This window comes from Acipenser ruthenus, chromosome 11 (assembly GCF_902713425.1).
Source record: "Acipenser ruthenus chromosome 11, fAciRut3.2 maternal haplotype, whole genome shotgun sequence".
NCBI classification, from domain to species: Eukaryota; Metazoa; Chordata; class Actinopteri; order Acipenseriformes; family Acipenseridae; genus Acipenser; species Acipenser ruthenus.
The window spans coordinates 5,208,123-5,230,951 of record NC_081199.1 but is presented as its reverse complement, the minus strand read 5'-3'; the positions used below and the strand labels follow the sequence as shown (position 1 = coordinate 5,230,951).

Below are 22,829 nucleotides of genomic sequence, written 5' to 3'. Positions count from 1 at the left end.
TGGAATGTTTCAGGGTTGTCATGACAGCCCCACAGAGCACACAAAGAACTCTGTGGCATTTAGTGTTAACAGTTCATTTAGGCTGAGCAAGCCCAAGGCTTGAATCCACTGTGTGTTTGAATATGAGCTATCCCATACGTTTCTGTGTGACCTTTGACAAAGACCCATTTGAACAGCTCTGTGTCTCAGTCGGGCTATCATTACTTCCCACATATTCTCTGTGTCTGTATTGTAAAGTCGTATAGGGGGAATACATTGGACACAGGATATCAGTGAGGATTGTAATGTGTCAGACCAGATTCACCTTTTCTCTTTATTTCGGTGCAAATTGAGAGTGGGATTAATTTGAATGGTATAAAACCAGCCATAAATAGATCTGATAATGTTGTACCATTATCATTCCTCTCATAAAATGTGCCTTTTCTCTTGCTTCCAAATAGGGCCCCTAGACCTCAGTTGCAGTGTGTTCTGTTCATAAATTCAATTCCAAGCAGCAAACCTTTAACTTCAATAAAAATGAAAAATGGTTGCAGCCAGAATAGTATTTGCAGACACACTGCGGTATGTTATTGCTTTAACTGCTTGTTAGTAAATGCAATGGTTTTGTTTAATCCACGGAGAGTGTAACTGAGGGCAGTACACAGAGTGGAAAGTGATCCGTTACAGCTCCCTAGTGACCTGCAAACCCTCAAGAGTTCAATTTTATTTAACAATCGGCAGCTAATGAAACCTAGCCCTCGCTCTCATTCTCGCATTACTGAGCACATCTGCACCTGCAAAGCACACGTGCCTAATTGATTTTGTTTGTTAAAAAAATAATCATTTTCAAGAGTGTCCCAGAGGATCACAAATGCTGAATAACACTGAAGACCCACAAAGGTCAGTTAACACTAAAGTATTGATGTATTCACCTTTGTTAACTGTGAAGGCGCCTGTTGCACCAAATCACCTAATTACAGTTCAGTCCTTGGTTGTGTAGCCTTCTCAGTCAGTACTCTCTCACATCCTTACCAGATAGACCTTCCTGTCTGCCACAACACTGACATGTGTTTCATATTCACTTGTAAACCGTAAGCAAATGGATAATTCTTCGTAATACTATACAGTAGCGCACTCTTACTGTGTTTATATGTTTGTGTTGCTGATGATGCACTGAAGTTTACCCTGCACTGAGAACACTTTGTGAGAGCAGTCATGAGAGCAGCCTGCTCATTTAGAGCACTGGCCAGTCTGTGTTTTGAACAATGGGAAAACCAAATTGATCTCCAGGGCTTCCAATACTGTTTCTCTAACTATGTGAGATATGTATTGTATCTTCATTTAATCTACTTCATCTTCTTTATCCAAAAGGGACCAATTTCCAGTACTTGTGTTTTGTTTTCGTCACTGCCAATGCAAAGTTTGTCAGTATTTTCTGAAAGACGCATTCAAGTATTAATGTTTAAAAAGAAACATTTGGGAACATTACCTACAGTAAGACTTAAAGAGATAACTTTTGTAAAAAACGTAATCTGGGCAAAGCTCTGGCAATGGGAATTGGAATTGAAAAACAGGAATTGACCCCCAACCCTGTTTGGGACATGATTAAAGATTTCCTGACACTCTTCTCCTGAAATGCACACCTTGCTTGCACAGTAAGTTTGTACACTCGCACCACCTTTTACACAACCTGCTGGTGTCTGTCACTCGCAGGGCAGAGAGGCACTCGCCGGCTGTGAATGTTAAATTAGATTAGTGATGTCAGCTGCCTTGGCCGCTCTGCACGTCGGATCGCTTGTGACCCGGTATTTTTAGAGGATGAAGCCACGCAGTGTTGGGAAGTGTGCACAGCTCCACAAAGACAGACTGGAAGTAGAGTTCTGGGACCAAATAAATGATCTGAAGCTGCTGAGTGGTGCATCCGGTAAAGGCGCTCTGTGTGGAGTGCAGGATGCGCCCTATAGCCTGGAGGTCGCCGAGAGCCGCCCGTGGGTGGGGGGGAGACTTAGATCGGCCAGGGTGTCCTCGGATCACCGCACACCAGCGACCCCTGTAGACTGGCAGGGCGCCTGCGGGTTTGCCTGTAAGCTGCCCACAGCTGTGTTGTCCTTCGACGCTGTAGCTCTGAGGTGGCTGCATGGCTGGCCTGCAGAGTGAAAAAAAGTGGTTGGCTGACGGCGTGTGTTCGTCTTCGCCGCTCCCGGGTCAGCGCAGGGGTGGTAGCGATGATCTGAAATACAATTGGACATTTCAAATTGGGAGAAAAATTGGGTAAAAATAATTGCAGACTACTAAATTAAAAAAAAACAAAAAAAAGAAAAAACAAAAAAACAAAAACTGAATGTCTCGTGGGCTTCATTGTATTTGAAATAAAGGGATATTTTAGACCATCATCATCATCATCATCATCATCTTGTTCTTAAAACTATACTTTGACGGCAGTGTAACGGATGTAAGAATTGTTACATTGAGTGTCATTGAGTCAGTCCTGCTTTCTGCTAGCCTGAGATCAGAGCGATTCTTTAATGCACTTAGCCATTCTGTCCTGCGTTGGGTAATCTTGTTAAGAGTAGAGGTTCTCAAAGTTCTTCACCTTTTAGGCTTTGAAATGACCTGGGACTGTATTGAAGAGAGGTGTGTCTATATTACACACTAGTTGACAGTTTAATAGCAATGTAATGACGTTGCTCAATAATCAAGATTCTGATCCAAATTCTTTAGTACAGTATGACGCAGAAAGAAATCTTAAACGATGTAGGAGCCATTTGAACTCGTGATGCCGATACACCCGTCTGCTTATTGCTAGATGTGCACTTTAACTTCATTTGTTCTTGAAATCCGTTTGAATTTGAAAAGGAATGAGTTCTCGGAGACACTAGTGTTGTGTGAGTGGTGAGTAAATAGAATACGAATGATCTGTCGGCAGCTAATATATTTAACCCAGAGCTCCCTGCTTTTAGAATCCTCTGCCAGGAAAGACATTCTTGGTTTGAACTTCCCAAGAGCTTTGTAATGTTCCTTTTAATGTGCGCAATCCTAACAAAGCCCTGGCAATGTGAGGGTGGTGGTGAAGTGGGTTATTGCACATACATGGAGACTGCATTTCTCCCCAGGCACACATTGGCACAGCTGCTACACCCTGCTCTGTGCTGTTGGTAATCATTCATTTTGTAGCCTATGGTATATGTGGTACTAAAAAGACCCTTTTATTTTTTATCATTTCAGCCTAATACGGTATTCAAAGCATGTTTTTATTGCATGCCCTGCTGCTCAGCCATGCCAAGGAAGAAAGCACATGTGGGACACTTTTATGTAAATCACTGCATTCTGATTTCAGATGCACGGTGTATGGAAGACATTAAGTGTAACTATGACATGCATGCATTATTTAAAGGATCTGGAGAAACAAAATGCAGTCACTTTCCTTGGATTTGATTCATGGGTACAAACACTAGATGCAACACGCCTTGTTTTGAGGGTGAAGTAATCCTACATCTCCAAATTAGCCTCCTTAATCTTATTTGTTTTGATCAGATTGGAACGCAGAATGCAGTTCTGCAGTTTGTAAGCAATTCTGCTTTTGAATGGCAGCCCCATTACAGCATTAATCCTCAGTAAAAAGTCTAGATAACTGGCTGATTTATTGTCCGCTACTAAAGAGATGATATTAATAATGCATGAACAGCGGCATTCAATTCAATACAAGTGCTTCTATCATTGTGCTTTATTACTTTTATCATGACTGGATAAATTGCCTGGGTGAAAAACGGAATGTTTTTATAGTGTTGACTTTAGTGGGGTTCAATTAAAACTGTCTATGACTGTACTTTGTGATGATCTTAAACAATAGGCATTTGATGTTCATGCTCTTTTGTAACATACAGTACCAGTAATTTGATTTGGCTTTGAAGTGCTTTTATTTCTGAAAAGACCTGCTTTGTTTGTTTTTAAGGACTGTCAGCATACATCTCTCCTCCCTGGCATCTGTTTGTGTTGTCTCTTGGGACACAATATCAGTCTTTTGAACTCTTCGTGCCATTAAATTATTCTGTGTATTGCTGTGTGTGTAATTTATCATATTAGTATAATTTGTCTGGAATAATCCCAGAGTTTAAACATTTTGGAAATGAAACTGAATCGGTCATCCCTTTATGATGAAGAACAAGAGTTTTTTTTTGCACCTGTTTGAAATCAGTTGGAGTAAAAAGAAACTACTGGTTTTTTTTTTTTAATATTCATGTCAAATAACAACAATATGTATTTAAAAGATTAACAACGTAATTCCACTAAAATTTTCTTTAACATTCAAATTAACCTTTAAACATGGCTGTGTGTGTGTGTGTGTGTGGTGTGTGTGCGTGCGTGCGTGCGTGTGTGTGTGTGTGTGTGTGTGTCCGCGCACACGCGCTTGTGTTCTTGCATAGCGCTGCATGTTCATATTATAACCCAACAGCCTTTGATCCTCCCTGTTGTGTGCCTAGCCTACCCTATCATGTCATTATTCTTTTGAGGGTGCCCGCCCGGCTCTCTTCTCTCACAGGTCGCTCTTCTTTTCCTGCAGGTTTTGCCAGAGACAGACAGCACATCAAAGCCGAGTCGCTTAATTGATGGTTGGGAAGGGCTAGCCAGCACTGACAGACAAAGACCAGCAGACACCCCGAGCACAAAGGAAGAATGAGCATGCTTAAACCGAGCGGGCTGAAAGCTCCCAGCAAGATCAGTAAAGCAGCAGCCACTGCAACCAAAACCAGCACAGCCGCTGGTAAGAGAGAAGCAGGCCTGTCCGTGTTGGGGCCGGGGAGAACCCGCTGGAATTGTTAGATTTTATAAGACTGGTTTGCATTGTTATTGATCGTAGTTACCGGCCATATAGTGAATATAACAATGCACAGTCCTTGTATGAATTTTTTTTTTTTTTTTTTTTTTTTTACAGTGCTTGAGTCTGAAACATCTAAAGATGTATACAGAAATTGTATTATTTTCAAAGTGCAAAAAAAAAACATGTTAGCTATTATTATTATTTTTTATAATGGGCCAGTTTATTGGTGCACATATGGAATTATCCATCTGCCTGATTGTGCCAGTGCTGCAGTGCTACGTTAGGGGTGCAGACAGAGGGAAGCGGGTTTAAGTGAATAGTGGTGTTTGGAATGAAGATTACAAGATGAATATATGTGTCTCCATGATATTGTGTTCAACCTGCTCATTGAAAAGCTCCTAACCATACAGCATGTGATCTTTATGGTTATGTGGTTATAACAGTGAGGATCACACATTTATTTTAGCTTAGTTTAGATAGGAGATGAAGAGATAACAGTATGCTAATTATCAGTACTTAAATCCGCTATTATAATGTCACCTCTAGATCCTATTTACCTGCAGGTATAATTTTTAGATTAATATATTGTAATGGGACTGTGATGTTAAACCTTTGTGTGCTGGTCTTGGTATCCTTTTCAGGTTCATCATCTTCATTACATTTAGAGAGATGTCCTTGCAATGTATTTTACTACAGTAGATAATGCTTCACATTATGCAGAACGTTCATCTTTTCCTGTTTTTTGAATGGTCAGTGTGTAAGTACAAGAGTGCCCTTTTAGTATCCCCTGCTTGGGATGCATACTGTATCTTGGGACAGGAAAAAAGTAGAGATTCCTGGTTTTCCACTTGCTGGCTGCTGGTTAACTTCAGTAGCGATCTTGTTCTCTGTTTTGCTCCTGCAGCTCCAGCGAAACAAGCCTCCGTAGACAAGACCTCCTCAAGCCCGGCATCAGCGTCTCAGGAGGACTTTGTGGATGATTTTCACGTCGGAGAGCGAGTCTGGGTCAATGGAAACAAACCCGGATTCATTCAGTTCCTGGGGGAGACTCAGTTCGCCCCTGGCCAGTGGGCAGGAATTGTTTTGGATGAATCGATAGGAAAAAACGATGGGTCGGTGGGCGGGGTGCGATACTTTCAGTGCGAAGCCCAGCGAGGCATATTTACCCGGCCATCCAAGCTATCCCGCAATCCCCTAGCGGATGGCGAGGCCAACGGCACGCAGACAGCCCCCCAGTCTAGAAGCACGTCTCCCGCACGCGACTCTGCCAGCGTGTCCTTGCCGCCACCAGCATCTTCCGCCTCAGCTGCTCAAAAGACATCAACCACCCCGGTCACTCCCACCACGCCCACCACCCCAGTGACCAACCTCACAAGGACTGCCAGCGAGTCCGTATCAAACCTGTCTGAGGCGGGCTCCGTAAAGAAAGGGGAGAGGGAGTTGAAATTCGGGGATCGTGTCCTGGTAAGGTTGATTCATACAATTCTAAAAATCTCACCGCTTGCCGTTGCAGGTAACGTTATGCATCACAATGGGGTTGTGTTTTTGTGTGGACGTGTAAACCAAAACATTTTAAAAATGTAGATGTCCATTTAACCTGGAGTGATTTTTGAGATTGCTTTCTATTCAGTCCCAGTTGCAGGTGCCAATGTAAATCTACGCAGAAACTAAGACAAGTATGCCAATGTTTTGGCTCTCATCATGTAGAAATGTGATATGAGAAGGAAGTTAAGTCTGCAGGCTTGCACATGTTGTGACCACAATATTAAGTCATGTTAAAAGCTCATACTGACGGCAGGTTACTGTTGGTCACGGTTTAATATCTAATCGGTATCACAGAAGCCACAGAGCTTCTGTTCATAAAACAGATCTGTGAAAAAGAACTTAAAAAGCATTGTGCAGCCTAATGATGTTACATCACTTGAAACCGAAATTGAATATGTGAAGTCACATACATTACAGCTGCTGTTTTTATATCTGCCATTTTTTTCTGTTTAGATTTGTAAAATTCATACATGAATCCTCTCAAGCATTTCTACTAAGGCTGGCTGGCTGTTTTGCTTGAATGCTCATTTAAAAGCCAAGTGCTGTTTTTTGTAATTGAATTGAGACAGACTGAAAATAAAACTCATATTGCATAAGTTTCACCCGCTCCAGGTTTCAATACGAGCTTGATTTTGCTACGGTGTCTAGGTAGCAAGCTCAGGTGTGTCTTATTAAACTCTCAGTAAAACCAGGAATGGATCAAACTGCAATGCAATGGGAGTCATACTTCCATCCCTGTGTAGATCTACACATATGGTTGTTTGGGATCTTGCAAGAGCCTTTCTGTTTACTATAGCTGCTGTAAGGCTCCAGGAATGCTGGCATACAGCAAGGAAACATTGTGTCAAGGGCTCCAGCCCCTGTGATGACATCCAATTCCTGCCTGCGTGCTTCTTCCCACGCCTACTAACACTCTATTCAAGACATGCCTTTAACATTTAGGTTCTGGCTCCTGCTTTGTGAATACATTTATTTTGTCGACTTCTATTTCAGATCTATTTGAAGTTGTATGTCTGTAGCAGGGGATTATGTTAAAGAGATGCGTTTTGTTATATTGCCCTTGTTTTGAGTACGTCTCTGTGTTCTAATCGTCATCGCAGAATCCCCTTTACCTCGCCCTCCAAAATCATGTTGTGACAGAAACAGTTTTTAGTTTTTGGAGCTTGATTAGCCACATATAGGTAGCAAGCTCAGGTGTGTTCTATTAAACTCTTAGTAAAACCAGGAATGGTTCAAACTGCTATGCAGTGGGAGTCTTATTCCATCCCTGTTATTACAACATAGAAATGTAGCCTAGTTCTTTAAGATGCAGAAGTCTTTATTTTAGTGGTTTTAAGTGGTGTGTTTGCAGTGTCTAGACTTGCATTTTTTCCAGATGCCTGGAAGTGGTCGTGTTCTGTAGGGTATTGTGAATGTCTCACGATGACTAGTTATTCTCTCAAGCAGTGATACCCTTCTCCTGTTCTCTTGCATTGTTTTTGTACATATGGAATTTAAAGATGGCGTATGCCCATATTAACTTGGCCAATCAATTAGCATTCTATAAAAACCCTCCTATTAGCTTGCCTTCGCAATGTTATGTTGCTTCACATGTGCTTTTAAGTAGACACTACTAATGCAGGTTTTATAAACTTCCAGTAGGTCCTGAACTTGTTTACCCTCTGCTATTAATTTAGATTCTGAATCAGGCAAGTGTTTCATATGCAGCACTGCCAAACCTGTATAATAGACCAGTATAGAATGACTGTCGCCCTACAGCGTGTTGAATTACATGTTATTTCCCACTGTTAAATCACCTAAGGCCACAGCCTTTGTAAATGGTCCATTGAGCTGCCCTGACGGATTGCGCTGTGCGTGTTTCTCAAGCAGCTATTCCGCACTTGTGGTTCATCTGGCCTAGCGCAATTATCCCGTTTGCAGCCACCCAGTTTCTACAGCAGTCCTGGTAAGGAACTGTCAGGGGTTTTGTGGAATGCTGTGGGTTGGAATTCTGATTCCATGACATCAGCACTGCAGCAGTGAAATGCTCGATACCGGTACACTAGCAGTGAGGCTGATGGCTTTTACTTGAAAGAAACCCAGCTGAGAAGGAGACCGGTGTGCATTATTGAGCTGAGCAGCACTCCTCACAATTACTAGGAATTTGTAGTACGTGCCCTTCTGTTTGATATTAACGTGCTGGTGGTTCAGCGCTTGCTTTGCTTAGTTATTATTCTATTTGTATTTGAATGCATCTGTTATGTTCTCACTGTGTAGGTTGGGGGTACGAAGGCTGGAGTGGTGAGATTCCTAGGAGATACAGACTTTGCGAAGGGAGAGTGGTGTGGAGTCGAGCTTGATGAGCCCTTGGGAAAGAATGATGGGGCCGTGGCTGGAACCAGGTATTCTATTTCCTGTGTTTTATTTTTTATTACACGCCTACAACTTACTCACCTTACTTCTTAATCATTTATACTGTGGCGTGGAGCTTCCACTCCTCTCAATTGCTGGGGGGAAAAAGGTAGAGCAGTTTAACAACTTTAAGCAATGCTTCAATTAAATATTCTTTGAATATCCGTTCAGCCCTGAGGTCTAGGAGTGGGACAACTGCTTTTACGATTTAGAGTGGCAACAATTTAACTTGCCAATTTATTGCAATTAAATTATACTGTACCCGTGACTAAAAAGCATTACAAATTATGATTTCACCTTGAGTGTGCTTTTAGTTCTGGTCTGTAACAACCTCTTGTTTTGTATTTGATTATTATTATTATTATTATTATTATTATTATTATTATTATTAAATAGGTACTTCCAGTGCCAGCCCAAATATGGGTTATTTGCACCAGTCCATAAAGTAACAAAGATTGGATTTCCATCTACAACGCCAGCCAAGTCAAAAACACCGGCACGGAAAGTACTACCTACCCCGTCAGGCCTGAAACGAAGCCCCAGCGCCTCCTCCATCAGCTCCCTCAGCTCGGTTGCTTCTTCAGTGGGCGGCAAACCCAGCCGCACTGGCCTGGTAAGAAGGACTGAGAGTGTGTGCATTCAGATACTAGAGCCTGACAGCATTACACACCACTGTAGGGCCCTACCTTCATGTGGCTAATCCTTTGCTTGCTGAGCTCAGTAGACCTGTCCATTCTTATATTCTGATGTTACCGTTGACGTATGTTCTTATTAGTTTAATTACGGTATATGAAAATGATATTGCAAGAGTCATAATAGTAGTACAGTATTTCATGTTCGATTTCGAAATGTCACGTTTTTTCATTAAGTATATGGAAAACTACAAAGCGGTATGTAATTCAATATGTTAACATAACATTACTCAGCAGGTTTCATTCGACTTCATGAATCAAAAGTAGTTCATGCTATAGGGTGCTGCTAAACATTTGTCCATAGCTGTAGATATAGTGGTGTAGGTGATCTTGTTGTTTTTCCACGCGCTGCACGTATCTCATTGTATTTGATCTGTGTGTGTAACCCCCGCGCTGCAGCTCACAGAGACCTCCTCCCGCTATGCAAGGAAGATCTCGGGCACCACAGCCCTGCAGGAGGCCCTGAAGGAGAAGCAGCAGCACATCGAGCAGCTTCTGGCCGAGCGGGATGTGGAGAGAGGCGAGGTCGCCAAGGCAACCAGCCACGTGGGAGAGATCGAGCAGGAACTCTCGCTGCTCCGATCAGGCCATGAACAGGTTACATTCATGCACCCCAGTCCTCAGCAGGGCTTTATTTCATCTTGTTTAAGCAGCAGTAACAGCAGTATTCTAGCTGGGGTTTTAAGAAGTATACAATATGATCAGGGGTTGTTATTCATTTCTGGTCACCTATTAAATGAAATAACAATTGCAGTCCTCACCAGATCGTCTGACTTGCAGAAGTAAAGCACTCAGCCACACCACATTTGCAGGCAGTTCTGTTCAAGTCTGCTATAATTAATTGAATGAATTAACACTGATGGAATTTAACTTCGCCTGTTGGAGCGTATCGACCGTTCTTGGGTCTTGAATGTTATTTTGTTGAGTCTCGCTAAGTTTTTAGTTTTTTGTTCAATCAGTATGTGTTGGAAATGGAGTCTAAGATGGACCAGCTGCGCACGCTGGTGGAGGGTGCGGACAAGGATAAAGTGGACCTGGTCAACCAGCTGGAAGAGGAGAAGAGGTAAGGGACCATCAGTGTGCTGGCAGTCATTAACACTTCATACCCTTTCTGAGGAATTAGTTTGATGTTAAAGAAGCCAACAGCAGTTGCCACTGTGCATTTCTTTAAATGTGTGTAATTCACGAGACCAGCATGCTTAAAATGTTTCCTGCTGTAGCGAACCATCGCCTAGTGCTCCAGAGTGGATCTGGACCCTGGACGGGTTATGTAAATGGAAGAAGTTTGCATTGCAGTACCCAAAGCTTGCAGTTGTAATGGGCGTCTTGACTGTGATCTCTCCTCCTAACAGGAAGGTAGAGGACCTGCAGTTCCGGGTGGAGGAGGCTTGCATTACCAAAGGAGATCTGGAGGTAAACATGCCTCTGCATTGCTGACCCCCAGCTGTTCTAGAACACTTAGCACACATCAAATGGAAGAGATCTATAGGGAATTGCAGAAAATAAGAAATTACAAAACGAAATCAACGTCCGTTCCAGAAAACAAAAGCGTCTTTACTGAGCTTGGAGCCTAGAGCTGAGAGGCTGCAGCGAGGGTAACCCTTCTAATCCCTGTTAATGATTCCTTTTTACCACTTGAATGAGAAAACAACTAAATCTTGCTTTGCTTTTTTAATAACTAATTTCCAATGAACATCGCAGTTATTAAAATTAACTGAGGATCTTGAACTTCAAAACTGGCAGTCTTTGGTTTTACGGTAAGAGACACTGTTTTTCGAGAGGGAAGAAAGTGTTTTGCAAGTAAACCCCATTTTGAATTTGTTAGTAAAATTGTTCATAGTGTATAACTGAAAGTGAGAATTAGAAAAGTGTAAAGCAAATTTGACTACCTTTAGTAATTCAGCAACAAAATCTGCTGCTAATTTGTTACACAAACACTGATTATCATTCCCATAGAGATTTCTAAAATATTTATAATTTTAGCATTATTATTACTTCTTTTCTGAATATTGTCCAAGCTCTCAAATACCGTTTTGCACTCTTTTTACCCAAATCATTTAAGGGAATTATACTCCGAGACACACGCAAAATAAAAGCATCTCCAGGTCCTTAAGGAATAAAAGGCAAAATTAACAATATTTCTGGAACACGTAACATATGATGGTGCAACATATTACACAGATTTGCTGATGAGCTCAGAAAATAGCCAGGATTGCTCCCCTAAAGGGCTGCGAAAGGAACACACTAGCACTTATTGGACGATGGCTGTTAGGTTAGCAAACAAACGAGAGAAACGAGATGTTTTAAAAGAGCCGAACTCTGCCAGTTTTATCAGCAACGCTGGATGTCTTCTATTGACCTGAACAATAGTTGCTGAAAGAGGTACTCTGTGGCATAAACACCAATACGAACACAAAGAACCGTGGCCTTAACCAATAGCTGATCTATTGATCCACTTTAAACACTCAACCCAGAAGATTATATAAAAGTAACATCACTGATAAACCTTTCAATGAGAATTCAATACGAGTGCCTTCATCATCATTATATTGCCCAGTAATACAATAATAGGAGATCAGGAGCCTGCTTTTTTTATAAACTTGCTAATCCCAGTAACTTCAGATCCTGATGCTGTTTTTTGTAATCCACTAAAAGTATTAATCTTGTTAGTTTAAAAAAAAAAAAAAAAAATCTGTATTGGGTTCTGTTAGTTTTTAAATCTCGTATATTGTTAAAATATTTCTGCAGTATGCCACAGGTCCGTTCTTTCAAAGACATCCTACGTTGAAAAATCAATTTATAATGCAAGACAAATTCTCATTAATATTATTACAAGACTAACTGCGCAGTCCGATCTTTCAGCATTCACTTTATTCATTGTGTGCACGTTGCTTTAAAAGCTTCTATCGCAATGTATACGGAATAACTCAATGATGTGTGTCCCCTCCTTCAATAAAAGTAATACTTTATTACTATTTCTATCATGGTATTTACATTTTGTATTGAATGATTGGCCATGTGTATATCAAGGCACAGTGTGCTGTAAGTGGAATACCATATCATTGTCATTTAACAATTGAAAAAAAAAATCAAAATTCATTTTTTTTGTTATTTTTTTAAATTAAGTTAGCATTTTTTTTTTTTTTTTTAATTATTATTGAACTCATGCATTTTTTCTGATTTATTTAAATGTGAGGGTTTATGGTATTTTTTATATTAACTACTATTCTAATTGAAACTCAGCAAAATAAGGTTTTGGTAATACTTTACAGCAAGTGTCGGTTCATATGAATAATGCGTTGTAACAATGCTGTTCATATGTATATGGGATTTATTGTGAATTAACGATCACTTCATTGGAATTAGCAATATGGGTTTATAATATACATCGGAATTCCAGACACTTTGTAAAGTGCTATCACTTACTGCATGATTCCACCTTTGCCGTTTTCCTTTTTTTATATTCTTCTATCTTGCAATCATCCCATTTGCTCACTTATGCCAAACCAATCCGTTCCTCAAAGCATCTCCCTTTACCCCTCCATCTCACCCGCTCCCTCACTGCATCCCCTCTCCTCCTCCCGTGTGGAAGGCGCTGGCGACATGGCCTGCATGTGGCTGCTGCTGCTGCCTCCTGTCGTGCTGGCATGTGATGGTGGCACTGGTGTGTTCTCTTCCTCTTCCTCTTTACTAACAGACGCAGACCAAACTGGAGCATGCCCGCATTAAGGAGCTTGAACAGAGCCTGCTCTTTGAAAAGACCAAAGCTGACAAACTCCAGAGAGAGTTAGAAGACACTAGGGTAATGGATTTTGCTCTGTAAATCTGGTGGTCCGATCTTTCAGGTCCTCATAGGAAGCCCCTTCATCAGGTGAAAGTGGATTGTGGAGAAACCCTCTTTCAAATGGGGAAGGGACTCCCTGTGCTGTCTTGAAAGCTTGCAAGCGTAAAATCTGATTTTAAAACAATCATAAAACACTTGGATCCTTTGAGTAATGTAGATCTGCTCTAATTATCGCAGTAGGTTTTCAAGACTGACTTGGGACTCCCATCATCAAGTTGATTGTGGATTGTGCAAATCTACTTCTTAACTGATGAGAGAGGGACCTGGGTTTTTCTGAATGCTTAAAACTGTCCCCTTTCTGCATTACTTGCTTGGATTCTTGTGACCAACGTGGCACAACTACCCCAAAATTTAGAAACAAACGATATCAGCGTAAGCTTCAGTTTTATATACAGTGCGATCAGATACCTTTTTTGAATATGCTGAGGAAATATTAATGGAAGTCTATTAAAAAATGAATATATAGTGTATGTTAATGTTGCTTTAACTAAAGTAAATGTTTGAAACAGGGTATGTGTCTTTATGAAATGACTCAAGGCCCAGCTCAGGTAGTCCCTCAGATCAATGAATAATAAAAATGCACTGGCTGAGGGGAGCTGCTGACGTTCAGTGAAGTGTGCGCCAGTAACTTCCAAGAAGACGGGTACTTGTCCTAATGGCATCAGTTGAAAGAGGCGCTCAAGGTGAACATTGAAATTAAATCTAAACTTCATTACGCCAAAAAAGGACTTCAATTCAGAGGCTTAGGCAAAAGATATAGGTCAAGAAACAGTTTAGCGATGCCGGCTATGGAACCGAATGGGCATTCTGTAGTCCTAACGCATACAAATGAAAGCAAAGCACTTGCTCGTGTAATTCTGTATTTCAGTTGTGAAATGCGTTATCTGCAGAGGTTTGAGCGAGGAGCTCGAACCATGGTAGGTCTCTGTCTGCTTCCGATTTCTGAGAGTCCGAGTTGGGATTTCGTATTTTTTTTTTATTTCTGAATTCATGTATTGATTTATTTCTTTATTATTTAAAAATAACGTAAGACTACTTTTACAGACTTTCCGTCAGGGGTGTCAAACTCAAGCGCCAACGGGCCATCCTAAAATGACAAATGAAACCAAACACGTGATGTCATAGTCGTGATGTCACAGCCACCCATTTACCTTAGTCTTGTTGCAACATGGTTCTAAACAAACTTGTGTTTACATTGTAAATGCATGTGTCTGATCTGGGTCTAGTATCAAATAGCAATAAATAAATACATTTAAACTAAATGTTAACTACAGCCCTCTTATCATACAGATAGCGTTGTGTGTAAAGTAAAATGCTGTATAAAACAATAGCTACATACAGGTATCCTGAACTGACTGACTGCAGGAATCTGTACACTGACGTTCTCTTCTCTGTGTGGAGCAATCAGTGGCAAAGAAGTGAACCATTGATATATTTAATCTGTATGTAAATGAATATGGTAAATAACCTGTGCAGTTATTTTTTTTAAGTAAAAAGTAATTTCATAAGTAAAAATAGCTATAAATGTAATGTTTGTGCTAGATCTACACATATACATTATCATCTGTGCAAGACATTTGAAATTTGAAAAAAGTCTGCAAATTTTGCAAAGCGGACTGGGGTACAAATTCTTGTGGTGTGACTGTTTGAAGCAGCCTTCTTGAACCCGTTTCCCACTGATCCCTGGTGCCTTGCCGCCTGCTTTGAACCTGCTTCGCTCTCCTTAGTTGCCCATCAGATTCTGTCCTTTGTCCAGCAGCTTACTCCTCGCATTTCTGTAGCCTTGACTTCATTTGAGCTCCGGGTCTACGTGCCTGTGTCTCTTCTTGTAATCCTGTTTGCAGTGGTGTCTAGGTAACAAGTCTAAGCAGATTGGTGGGGGTATTGGGTTCGTTTTTATCTATGATGTTTCAGTGCTTTGGCGTTTTATATTGCAATTCATTTCTCTAACTTAATTTCTCTTCAAATACCAAGTCCTTCTCTAGGACCGTTGTTGCACTTCTAGATTTAGCCATCCTAGTCCTGTGGGAACTTCTACGTGGCATTGTTTCCAGTCTAAGCCGTTGCCTGTTTTATAGCAGGGAGGCCTGTTTTGGAACAAAAAGCTAAACTGGGATGGCCCATTGAGACATGACTTTGACACCCTAAATGCATATACCCCTTTCCAAAAAATCTTTTCTGTAACCAAAAAAAAATTACAATGTTCTGTAGGTAGCCACTGTATCGGAGAAGTCCCGCATCATGGAGCTAGAGAGAGATCTGAGGTCCCAGGTGAGAGAGGTGTCTGAGCTCCGTCACAGACTGGAGGCTTCCAGGGGGTCGGGCGAGTCCGACACTGCTGCTCCGCTGCTCGAGGAACTGAGCTCTTTGAGAGACCAGCTCGCCTCCATAAGCAAAGATCACCAAATGGAACTCCATGCCTTAAAAGAAAAACTTAGAAGTTCAGAGCAGGCGCATGAGACGGAGCTGTCCCAGCTCCAGGCTGACAGTGAGAAACTCTCCAAAGAGAACGCATCCTTGAAGACCAAACTAAACCAGGCCAGCCAGGAGAACTCGGACGTCGTTGAACTGTGGCGTTCGAAGCTGGAATCTGCCGGCGCTTCACACCAGCAAACCATGGAAGAGCTCAAAATGTCCTTCAGCAAAGGGGCCAGCGGGCAGGCCACAGAGCTCATCGAGCTGAAGAGCAGCGTGGAGAAGCTGAAGCTGGACCAGAAAATGAAACTTGAAAATATCAGAGCGAAACACGTTGCCGAGAACTCTGTGTGCTTCAAAGAGATCGAGGACCTGAAGACCAAGCTGCTGGAGGTCACTGAGGAGAAGGAGAAGCTGGTGGAGAACCTCAAGACCAATCTGGAGGACATAGAGGAGCAGCACCTGGTGGAGATGGAAGACGCCCTGAACAAGCTGCACAACGCGGAAGAGAAGGTAAAAGAGCTGGAGGCGTTTGAGGCAAAGGCCAGTGAGCAAACAAAGGCCATTGAGACCCTGAAGCAGGAGCTGAGGGCTGCAGAAGACAAGCTGAAGGATCTGGACTTGCTGAAGAAAGCAGAGGAGGAAGGTATGGTGGAGATCAGGAGCCTGGAGGAAAAGCTGGAGATGGCTGAAGCCTTGGCAGCTTCTCAGGGCAGCAAGGTTTGTACCATCATCTCATCATGTGTTGCCATCTTTGTTTTCCTGACCGGTTCCAATATGTTCATTAAATTTTTGATTTGATCATTTTTGTGTTATGTTGTGTTTCTGTTTTTAATTTTTTTTTTTTTTTAATTTTGTTCTTGTTGATTTTTTTATTTATTTATTTTTTTTCATTTTGCAATGTTCTTCCATTCGATCTACCCATTACACATCAGGCTAATAACTTTGCCAAAGAGCTTGAGGGAAAAGATGAGAAACTTTCCAGTCTTGAGCAGAGCCTGGCAGCATTGAGCCAGGACAAGGCCTCTTTGGAACAGCAGCTGCAGACTTTGGTAAGTAAAGTTGGCACGGTTTACATTCGTCAATGAGGTCATTGAAATGGTATTGGTAAGTCCTTATAAAAAAAGAAATAATGGGTCTCTATATGAATGTAAATGATAATTGCAGATATATTCTTCAAATCTGCAAGCTGTGTATCGCAATCTATTTATTTTGACTCTACAGGTTTGTGTCTTTCTCACAAACAGTACTCATTTTAAAATCTCCTCAATTTGTAGCAAAGAAAAAAAAAATCTCATACCCAGTCTTTAATTAGTAGTGTTCTCTTCATAGGATGCTGAGACAGCTTAACAACAACTACTAATTAACATTTAAAGTTAGGTAGAGCTTTAGAAAATAAAAACTGAGAAGTTCAAGCCCTAAATGCAAGTGTTGCTTTTTAAAAAAAAATATGTATTTATTTAATTCTAGCCTTTGTAAAGAGAAATACTGTTAAACCACTAGGTGGAGATGTTTCCTTTCTAGTTTTATTTTATGCATTCAGCCAAGCTGTTTACTGTACAAATTGAACCAAGTCATTCAAATTAAGTAAGTCTATTCCCTATATGGCAGTTTTAAATAACTGAATACTTATTGAGACTCGATTCTTATGTAGGACCCTCGACTGTCTGGAATTTTTAGTTGTGATTTTGACTGGCTTTACATAAAAGAGTTCAGCTCAGATATTTGCTTCTGAACCTTTTGTATCGTTTATAGAAACAGAACCTTGATGGCACAGCAGACGATCACAAGAAAGTCCAACAAACTATGCAAGGTAATTTTATTATGTATGTTTTGTCTAGTGTGCTAGTACAGTACTGTGGATTAGTATTAGGAGTTTGCAGTTAAAGTACAACCCAATACACACAGTCATGGTGTCTAGTACGTCTAGCGTCAAATCGTTTCACAGAAATGTAATTCTAAATTTGCAAAACTTTCTTTTTCTTTCAGCATTACTTGAAAAGCTCAGTAAAAAAGATGAACAGTGCTCGTCCCTGTCTAACGAGGTGGAGGCCTTGAAAACTAAACTTGGAGGTGGGTACTGCTTTTGTTCTGGTCTTATTGACTTAGTGATTCCCCAGTTAAAATCTGGACTAGATAAACACAAAAGTTTATATTTTATGCTGATTTTTATTTCTTTTTTAAGGTGTATCTAAAACACACTTTTTTCATTCCATCTGTGTGGCCTCGTGTTCTCTCTGTCTTTTAGAAATGGAAAGGAAAATGAAGTCCAGTGAGGAGAGAGCGGAACAGCTGACCAAAGACAAGGCGAGACTGGAGAGTGACATCACCGAAACGATGAAGTCATCAGGGGACAGCTCCGCCCAGCTCACGAAAATGAATGACGAGCTTAACCAGAAAGAAAGGTACAAAGGAAATGGGATCTGAATACAGCAAATGCCTTTTAAATAGACTGGAATCTCAGAAAACATGTCAACCCAATCCTAAGGGGATGTAGGGTCTGAGGCTAATCTTTATTCCATGTTAAATAAATGGATTTCAAACTCCCTTCTGGCTCAGAAAGACTGTCCCCTAAGTATTTACGTGTCTGCCTGCTTTCCTTTGATGATCCAACACCTTTTGATCAGTGCCTCTTGTTTTCATGCTTTAGAAAGCTAGAGCAGCTGCAGACCCGGCTTTCAGAGGCCAATGAAAAGGCAGCCCAGATGGAGGAGAGCCTCAAGCAGGCGACGTGCAGAGCAGAGCAGGTCCAGCTGGAGACGAACGGGAAGCACCAGGCAGAAGTGAAATCCATGCAGCAGAGACTGGTAGAGATGGTAAGACTATAGAAGAGCAGCGGAAGACATGTGAGATCTAACCCACTGCCCTATACCTGTATCCACGAGGGTTCTGATTCCTGTGCAAGTAGACACTGCATGAGTGAGTAAACTCCTGAGACCCATACTGTACCAAGCTCTTATGTATATTGTATTATATTGGTTACTTTTGCCAATGGCTGGACAGTTGGTTTCTTAATTGCAATCACCATACAGGACTCAAGGAATTGCATTTACACCTGGAATTGCTATTATGAGATGCACCATTAAGTGCAGTAGACAAGTCGTCACTCTTGTGCTTTTTTTTACCTACATGTTAATGGATGAGTTGCAAAAGGGGTACATTACTTGTTTCGCCACAGGAACAGAAAGTTGAGGAGAGCATTGCCCAGAACAAGGACTTGCAGGCCACTCATGAGAAGACCCTTGCAGAAGTGACTGTGAAGAACAAGCAGTTTGTGGATGAGCTGAAGCAGAAGGCACAGCAGAGTGATCAAGCGCTGGCGAGCGCGCAGGAGAGGATCAGCGAAATGGAGGCGGTGATCACCGAACTCAAACAGCACAAGGAGCAAGCTGCGGTAAGTCCTGTGCTTTTGATTCTCAATCAGTTGAAGTCGCGTTTAGTGAAGTTTAAGGACTAGTTAGAAGCAATCATAATTGGTCTTCACGGATCGGAGTGTAAATGTTAGCACAGTGCTATATAGATTTGTGAGTGAATGAATACCGTTGTTACTGTTTAGTTTTTTCTGTAGTGATGATTATTTTTATGTAACTGGCTGGATTATCTTCTGGGGCTATCATTTCTGGTTATATATTCCAGTTGATCACATTTATTTGGCTGTGCTGTTACATTCACTGTATGCTTTGACACACATAAGGTCTGATGATTTGTAGCTAGTTAATGGTGCTTAAACCATCAGCCTCTGTGTTGTTATCCCCTATTAAAGAGTAAGTAGTGGGGTTCTGAAGAATCTAGCGTTACACATCCACGCGTGTTGCTACAACTGTTTTAAATAACGTACCTGTCATTTCTTTTCATTGTTAACATCCTGACTAATGTAATAACTTTTGAAGTCTGTTTTAAAGTTATTTTCAAAATTGTCGATTGTCTAACGCTATATTTTTCAAAACCCCAATACTTCCTCTAAGTGCAGGTGGTTTTAGAATTGATTCTGCATTCGGTTATAAGTTACTTGCTTTGGTGTGTGTGTGTGTGTGTGCGTGCTTGCGCATCAGTGACTGTAACCCATCCTGTTTTCATTTTTCTGCTTAACTTCATATTTATTTGACCTTCCCCCTCCCTTTCCTCTCTCGTCTTTACTTTTTATATCTTTAGCCTGTAACTTCTGAGCTAGCATCAGCCAAAGCTGAGGTTGAGCAATTAACAGAGGACGTGAGAGAGCTGAACTCCGAAAAAAGCAAGTTCATGCTAGAAAGAGAGAAGCTCGGGTCTGAAAGAGACTTGCTTGTGGAGAAAATATCGGATGTGGAAATGACATATTCCGACCTGGAAAAGAAGCACCAGAGCCTGCTCTCACAAAGCGAAGAGCTGCGAGTGGAAAAGGAAGAACTGCGCAAAGAAAAGGAGGAATTTCAGTCTAGAAACCAGCAGCTCGAACAAGAAAAGGGAGCTCTGACATCAGATAAAGAGCAGCTTGATCAGGAGGTAGAGCATCTGAAAGCAGAGATTGAAAAGTCAGCTGCGGAGACGGAGAGCCTTCAGACCTCCAAGCTGGAACTGATGAGCAAACTGGAGGAACTTCAGAAATCCATCGAGGCCAGAAAGGTTGATCTTCTGAAATATCAACAGGAGATTCTGCATGAGAACTCTGCTAGGCAGAATCTGTTGGCAGAAAATGAGGAGATCATCAAACAGAAGGATGACATCCTTGAGGAGCTGAAACAGACTCAAGAAAAAGCATCACAAGAGCACAAGAAGCTTGTGGAGCAAAGGGAAGCAGTGGAAGGCCAGAAGAAGGTGCTGGAGGTCGCTCATTCTGAGCTTCAAGTTCGACACAGCGCTTTAGAAACGGAGAGAGAACATCTGGCTCAAATAAACTCCAAGCTGCTCTTAGAAAAAGAGAAACTAGAGAAAGACAAAGCAGAACTTGACTCAAATCTGCAGAAGACTGTCTTGGAGAAAGACGCCTCAGCAGCCAAAAAAGGAGAGCTTCAGAGCCAACTGAACAGCGTCAAGAAGGACCTGGACAAGTCGGCCCGAGATACTGCTGAACTCCTAGCTTCCAAAGAAAGCTTGGCTAAACTCCTGGAAGAAATTAAGACCAGTAGGGAGGTGACGGATTCCGAGAGGGTTCATCTGCTCCAGGAAAAAGAAGACCTGCTTGCAGTTCAGAGGAGGGTGTGTGCTGAGAATGAGGAGCTTCTGAGAGAGAGGGAGGAGACTTCAGAGAAGCTCCGTCTGTTGGGTGAGGAGGCAGACGCCACTCGAGAGAAGTTCCGGCAGGAGAAAGAAGCCTTCGGAAGAGAGAAAGAGGCTCTCTATCAAAAGTGGGTTGAACTCGAGAACAGGTTTCAGGCACTGCTGGAAGAAAAGAAAGCCCTGGAATTCAAAATTGAGTCTGAAAAGGATTCCTACATGAAGGAAAGAGAAGACCTGACGGAGAAGCATGAGAAGGAGCTCTCGGAGAAGGCAGCCTTGGCTCTTGAGAGGGACCAGCTTGTAGTCAATGTTGAGAGTGTAAAAGGGGAACTTGAAAAAACGGCCCAAGAAAACGCTGACCTGCAAGCAGCAAAATCCAACCTGTCTTCTCTCTTGGACCAGCTTCAGCAAGGTAAGGAGGCTGTTGAATCGGCGCATGTTTCCCTCCAGCGGGAAAAAGATGAACTAAAAGCACAGCTTCAGAAGGAATGCATGGAAAAAGAATCCCTTGTGAAAGAGAAGGTGGACCTGGAAGAGAAGTGTCAAAAACTAGAAGCAGCAGCCATTGACGTGCAGGGTGAGCGGACTCTCGAAAGGGATGCTGTTCAAATGGAAAAGGATTCCCTCACGGACCAGCAGTTGGAGCTTAGGGACAAATTGCAGTCGTTGCAGAAGGAGAAAGAGGATCTTGCTGTTCAGTATAAAGACCTGCTTTTGAAGAAAGAGTCCATTCTTAAAGAGAAGGAAGAACTGCAGTCCCAACAGAAGCACAGTGCTGAGGAGAAACACAGTCTACTGGCTGAGAAGGATGGGCTGGTGTCCAAAATTGAGGAGCTGCAGAAAGAGGCTGAAGCTTTATCTCAAGAGAATGCTGAGCTGCATGCTTCGGAGTCCAGCCTCTTGAAAGACTTAGATGCCCTACGCAGTAGCCAAGAAGCAATGGACTCTGATTACACCAAACTGCTGCGGGAGAAGGAAGACCTGAAGGCTGCTCATGCAAAACTGCTCTCCAAGAATCAGGAGTTTCTCAACGAGAAGCAGCAATTGGAGCAGGCGCACAAGGACTTGTGTGAAGAAGCCGCCACTACCACCAAGGACAAAGAAGAAATTTCAGCCAGGCTGAGTGACGTGAGCAATGAGAAAGAAGCCTTGATTAAAGGGAAAGAAGACTTGGAGTCCCAGCTAAAGCGCAGTGGGGATGAGAAACAAGATCTTGTGGCCGAGAAGGACGGTCTGGTTTCCAAGATTGAGGAGCTGAAGGATGAAGTGGAGGCTTTGACTAAGGAGAAGGCTGGGCTGCAGGCCTCGGAGTCCAGCCTCCTTAGGAAGCTGGAAGCACTCTCTAGCAGCCAGCAGGTGACGGACTCTGATCGTACCAGACTGCTGCAGGAGAAAGAAGACCTTCAGGCAGCTCATGCGAAACTGCTCTCCGAAAACCATGAGCTTCTCAAGGACAAGAAACAGCTGGAGCTGATTTACAAGAACTCGTGCAAGCAATCTGCTGTCACTGCACAGGAGAAAGGAGAGTTCGCAAGCAGGCTGGAAGAAATGAAGACCGAGAGAGAGACCCTGCTCAAAGAGAAGAGGGAAGGGACCATGAAATTAACAGAACTTGAGGCTCTTCACAAAAGTGCTATTTCAGAGAAGCTTGAGGTATTCAGTAACCGCTACTAACCCACTAACATGAAATGGCTTTGAGGTTCTGAACTTTCACTGCATGGTTTGTTTTACTAACTGCGACTACACTGTTGCTTTTAATCTTCTGCAGATGGATGGTATGAAATGCCTAGATCACAGTGGGCTAATTACCACCATAATTCAGGGCAGAGGACAGAAACGCAGTGTTACCTTCATCGTCTTTGTGATTTCTATTAACATGTTATTAATGACATCAGTTGAAAATGTTTGTGGATAAAAGAGGATTTCATGAGCAGAAACAAAGATAGTT

General features: G+C 42.0%; 1 protein-coding gene across 8 annotated transcripts in view; it reads left to right on the top strand.

Moving 5' to 3' along the window:
• Positions 1–22,829, top strand: part of LOC117428068 (CAP-Gly domain-containing linker protein 1-like) — a 49,333-nt gene that overhangs the window by 10,667 nt on the left and 15,837 nt on the right. For 4 of the 8 annotated variants that reach the window (XM_034925622.2, XM_034925616.2, XM_059033030.1 and 1 more), the window contains exons 2-17: positions 4,541–4,741; positions 5,703–6,262; positions 8,600–8,724; positions 9,131–9,347; positions 9,826–10,023; positions 10,386–10,489; positions 10,779–10,839; positions 13,124–13,228; positions 15,482–16,405; positions 16,621–16,737; positions 17,441–17,498; positions 17,675–17,758; positions 17,934–18,090; positions 18,336–18,501; positions 18,864–19,079; positions 19,838–22,534. In XM_034925622.2, coding sequence (XP_034781513.2) covers positions 4,654–4,741; positions 5,703–6,262; positions 8,600–8,724; positions 9,131–9,347; positions 9,826–10,023; positions 10,386–10,489; positions 10,779–10,839; positions 13,124–13,228; positions 15,482–16,405; positions 16,621–16,737; positions 17,441–17,498; positions 17,675–17,758; positions 17,934–18,090; positions 18,336–18,501; positions 18,864–19,079; positions 19,838–22,534 — 5,877 coding nt within the window. In that variant the 5' untranslated portion in view covers positions 4,541–4,653. The remainder of the gene's footprint in view (positions 1–4,540; positions 4,742–5,702; positions 6,263–8,599; positions 8,725–9,130; positions 9,348–9,825; positions 10,024–10,385; positions 10,490–10,778; positions 10,840–13,123; positions 13,229–15,481; positions 16,406–16,620; positions 16,738–17,440; positions 17,499–17,674; positions 17,759–17,933; positions 18,091–18,335; positions 18,502–18,863; positions 19,080–19,837; positions 22,535–22,829) is intronic. The other 4 variants (XM_034925623.2, XM_059033031.1, XM_059033032.1 and 1 more) reach the window with 3 other exon arrangements.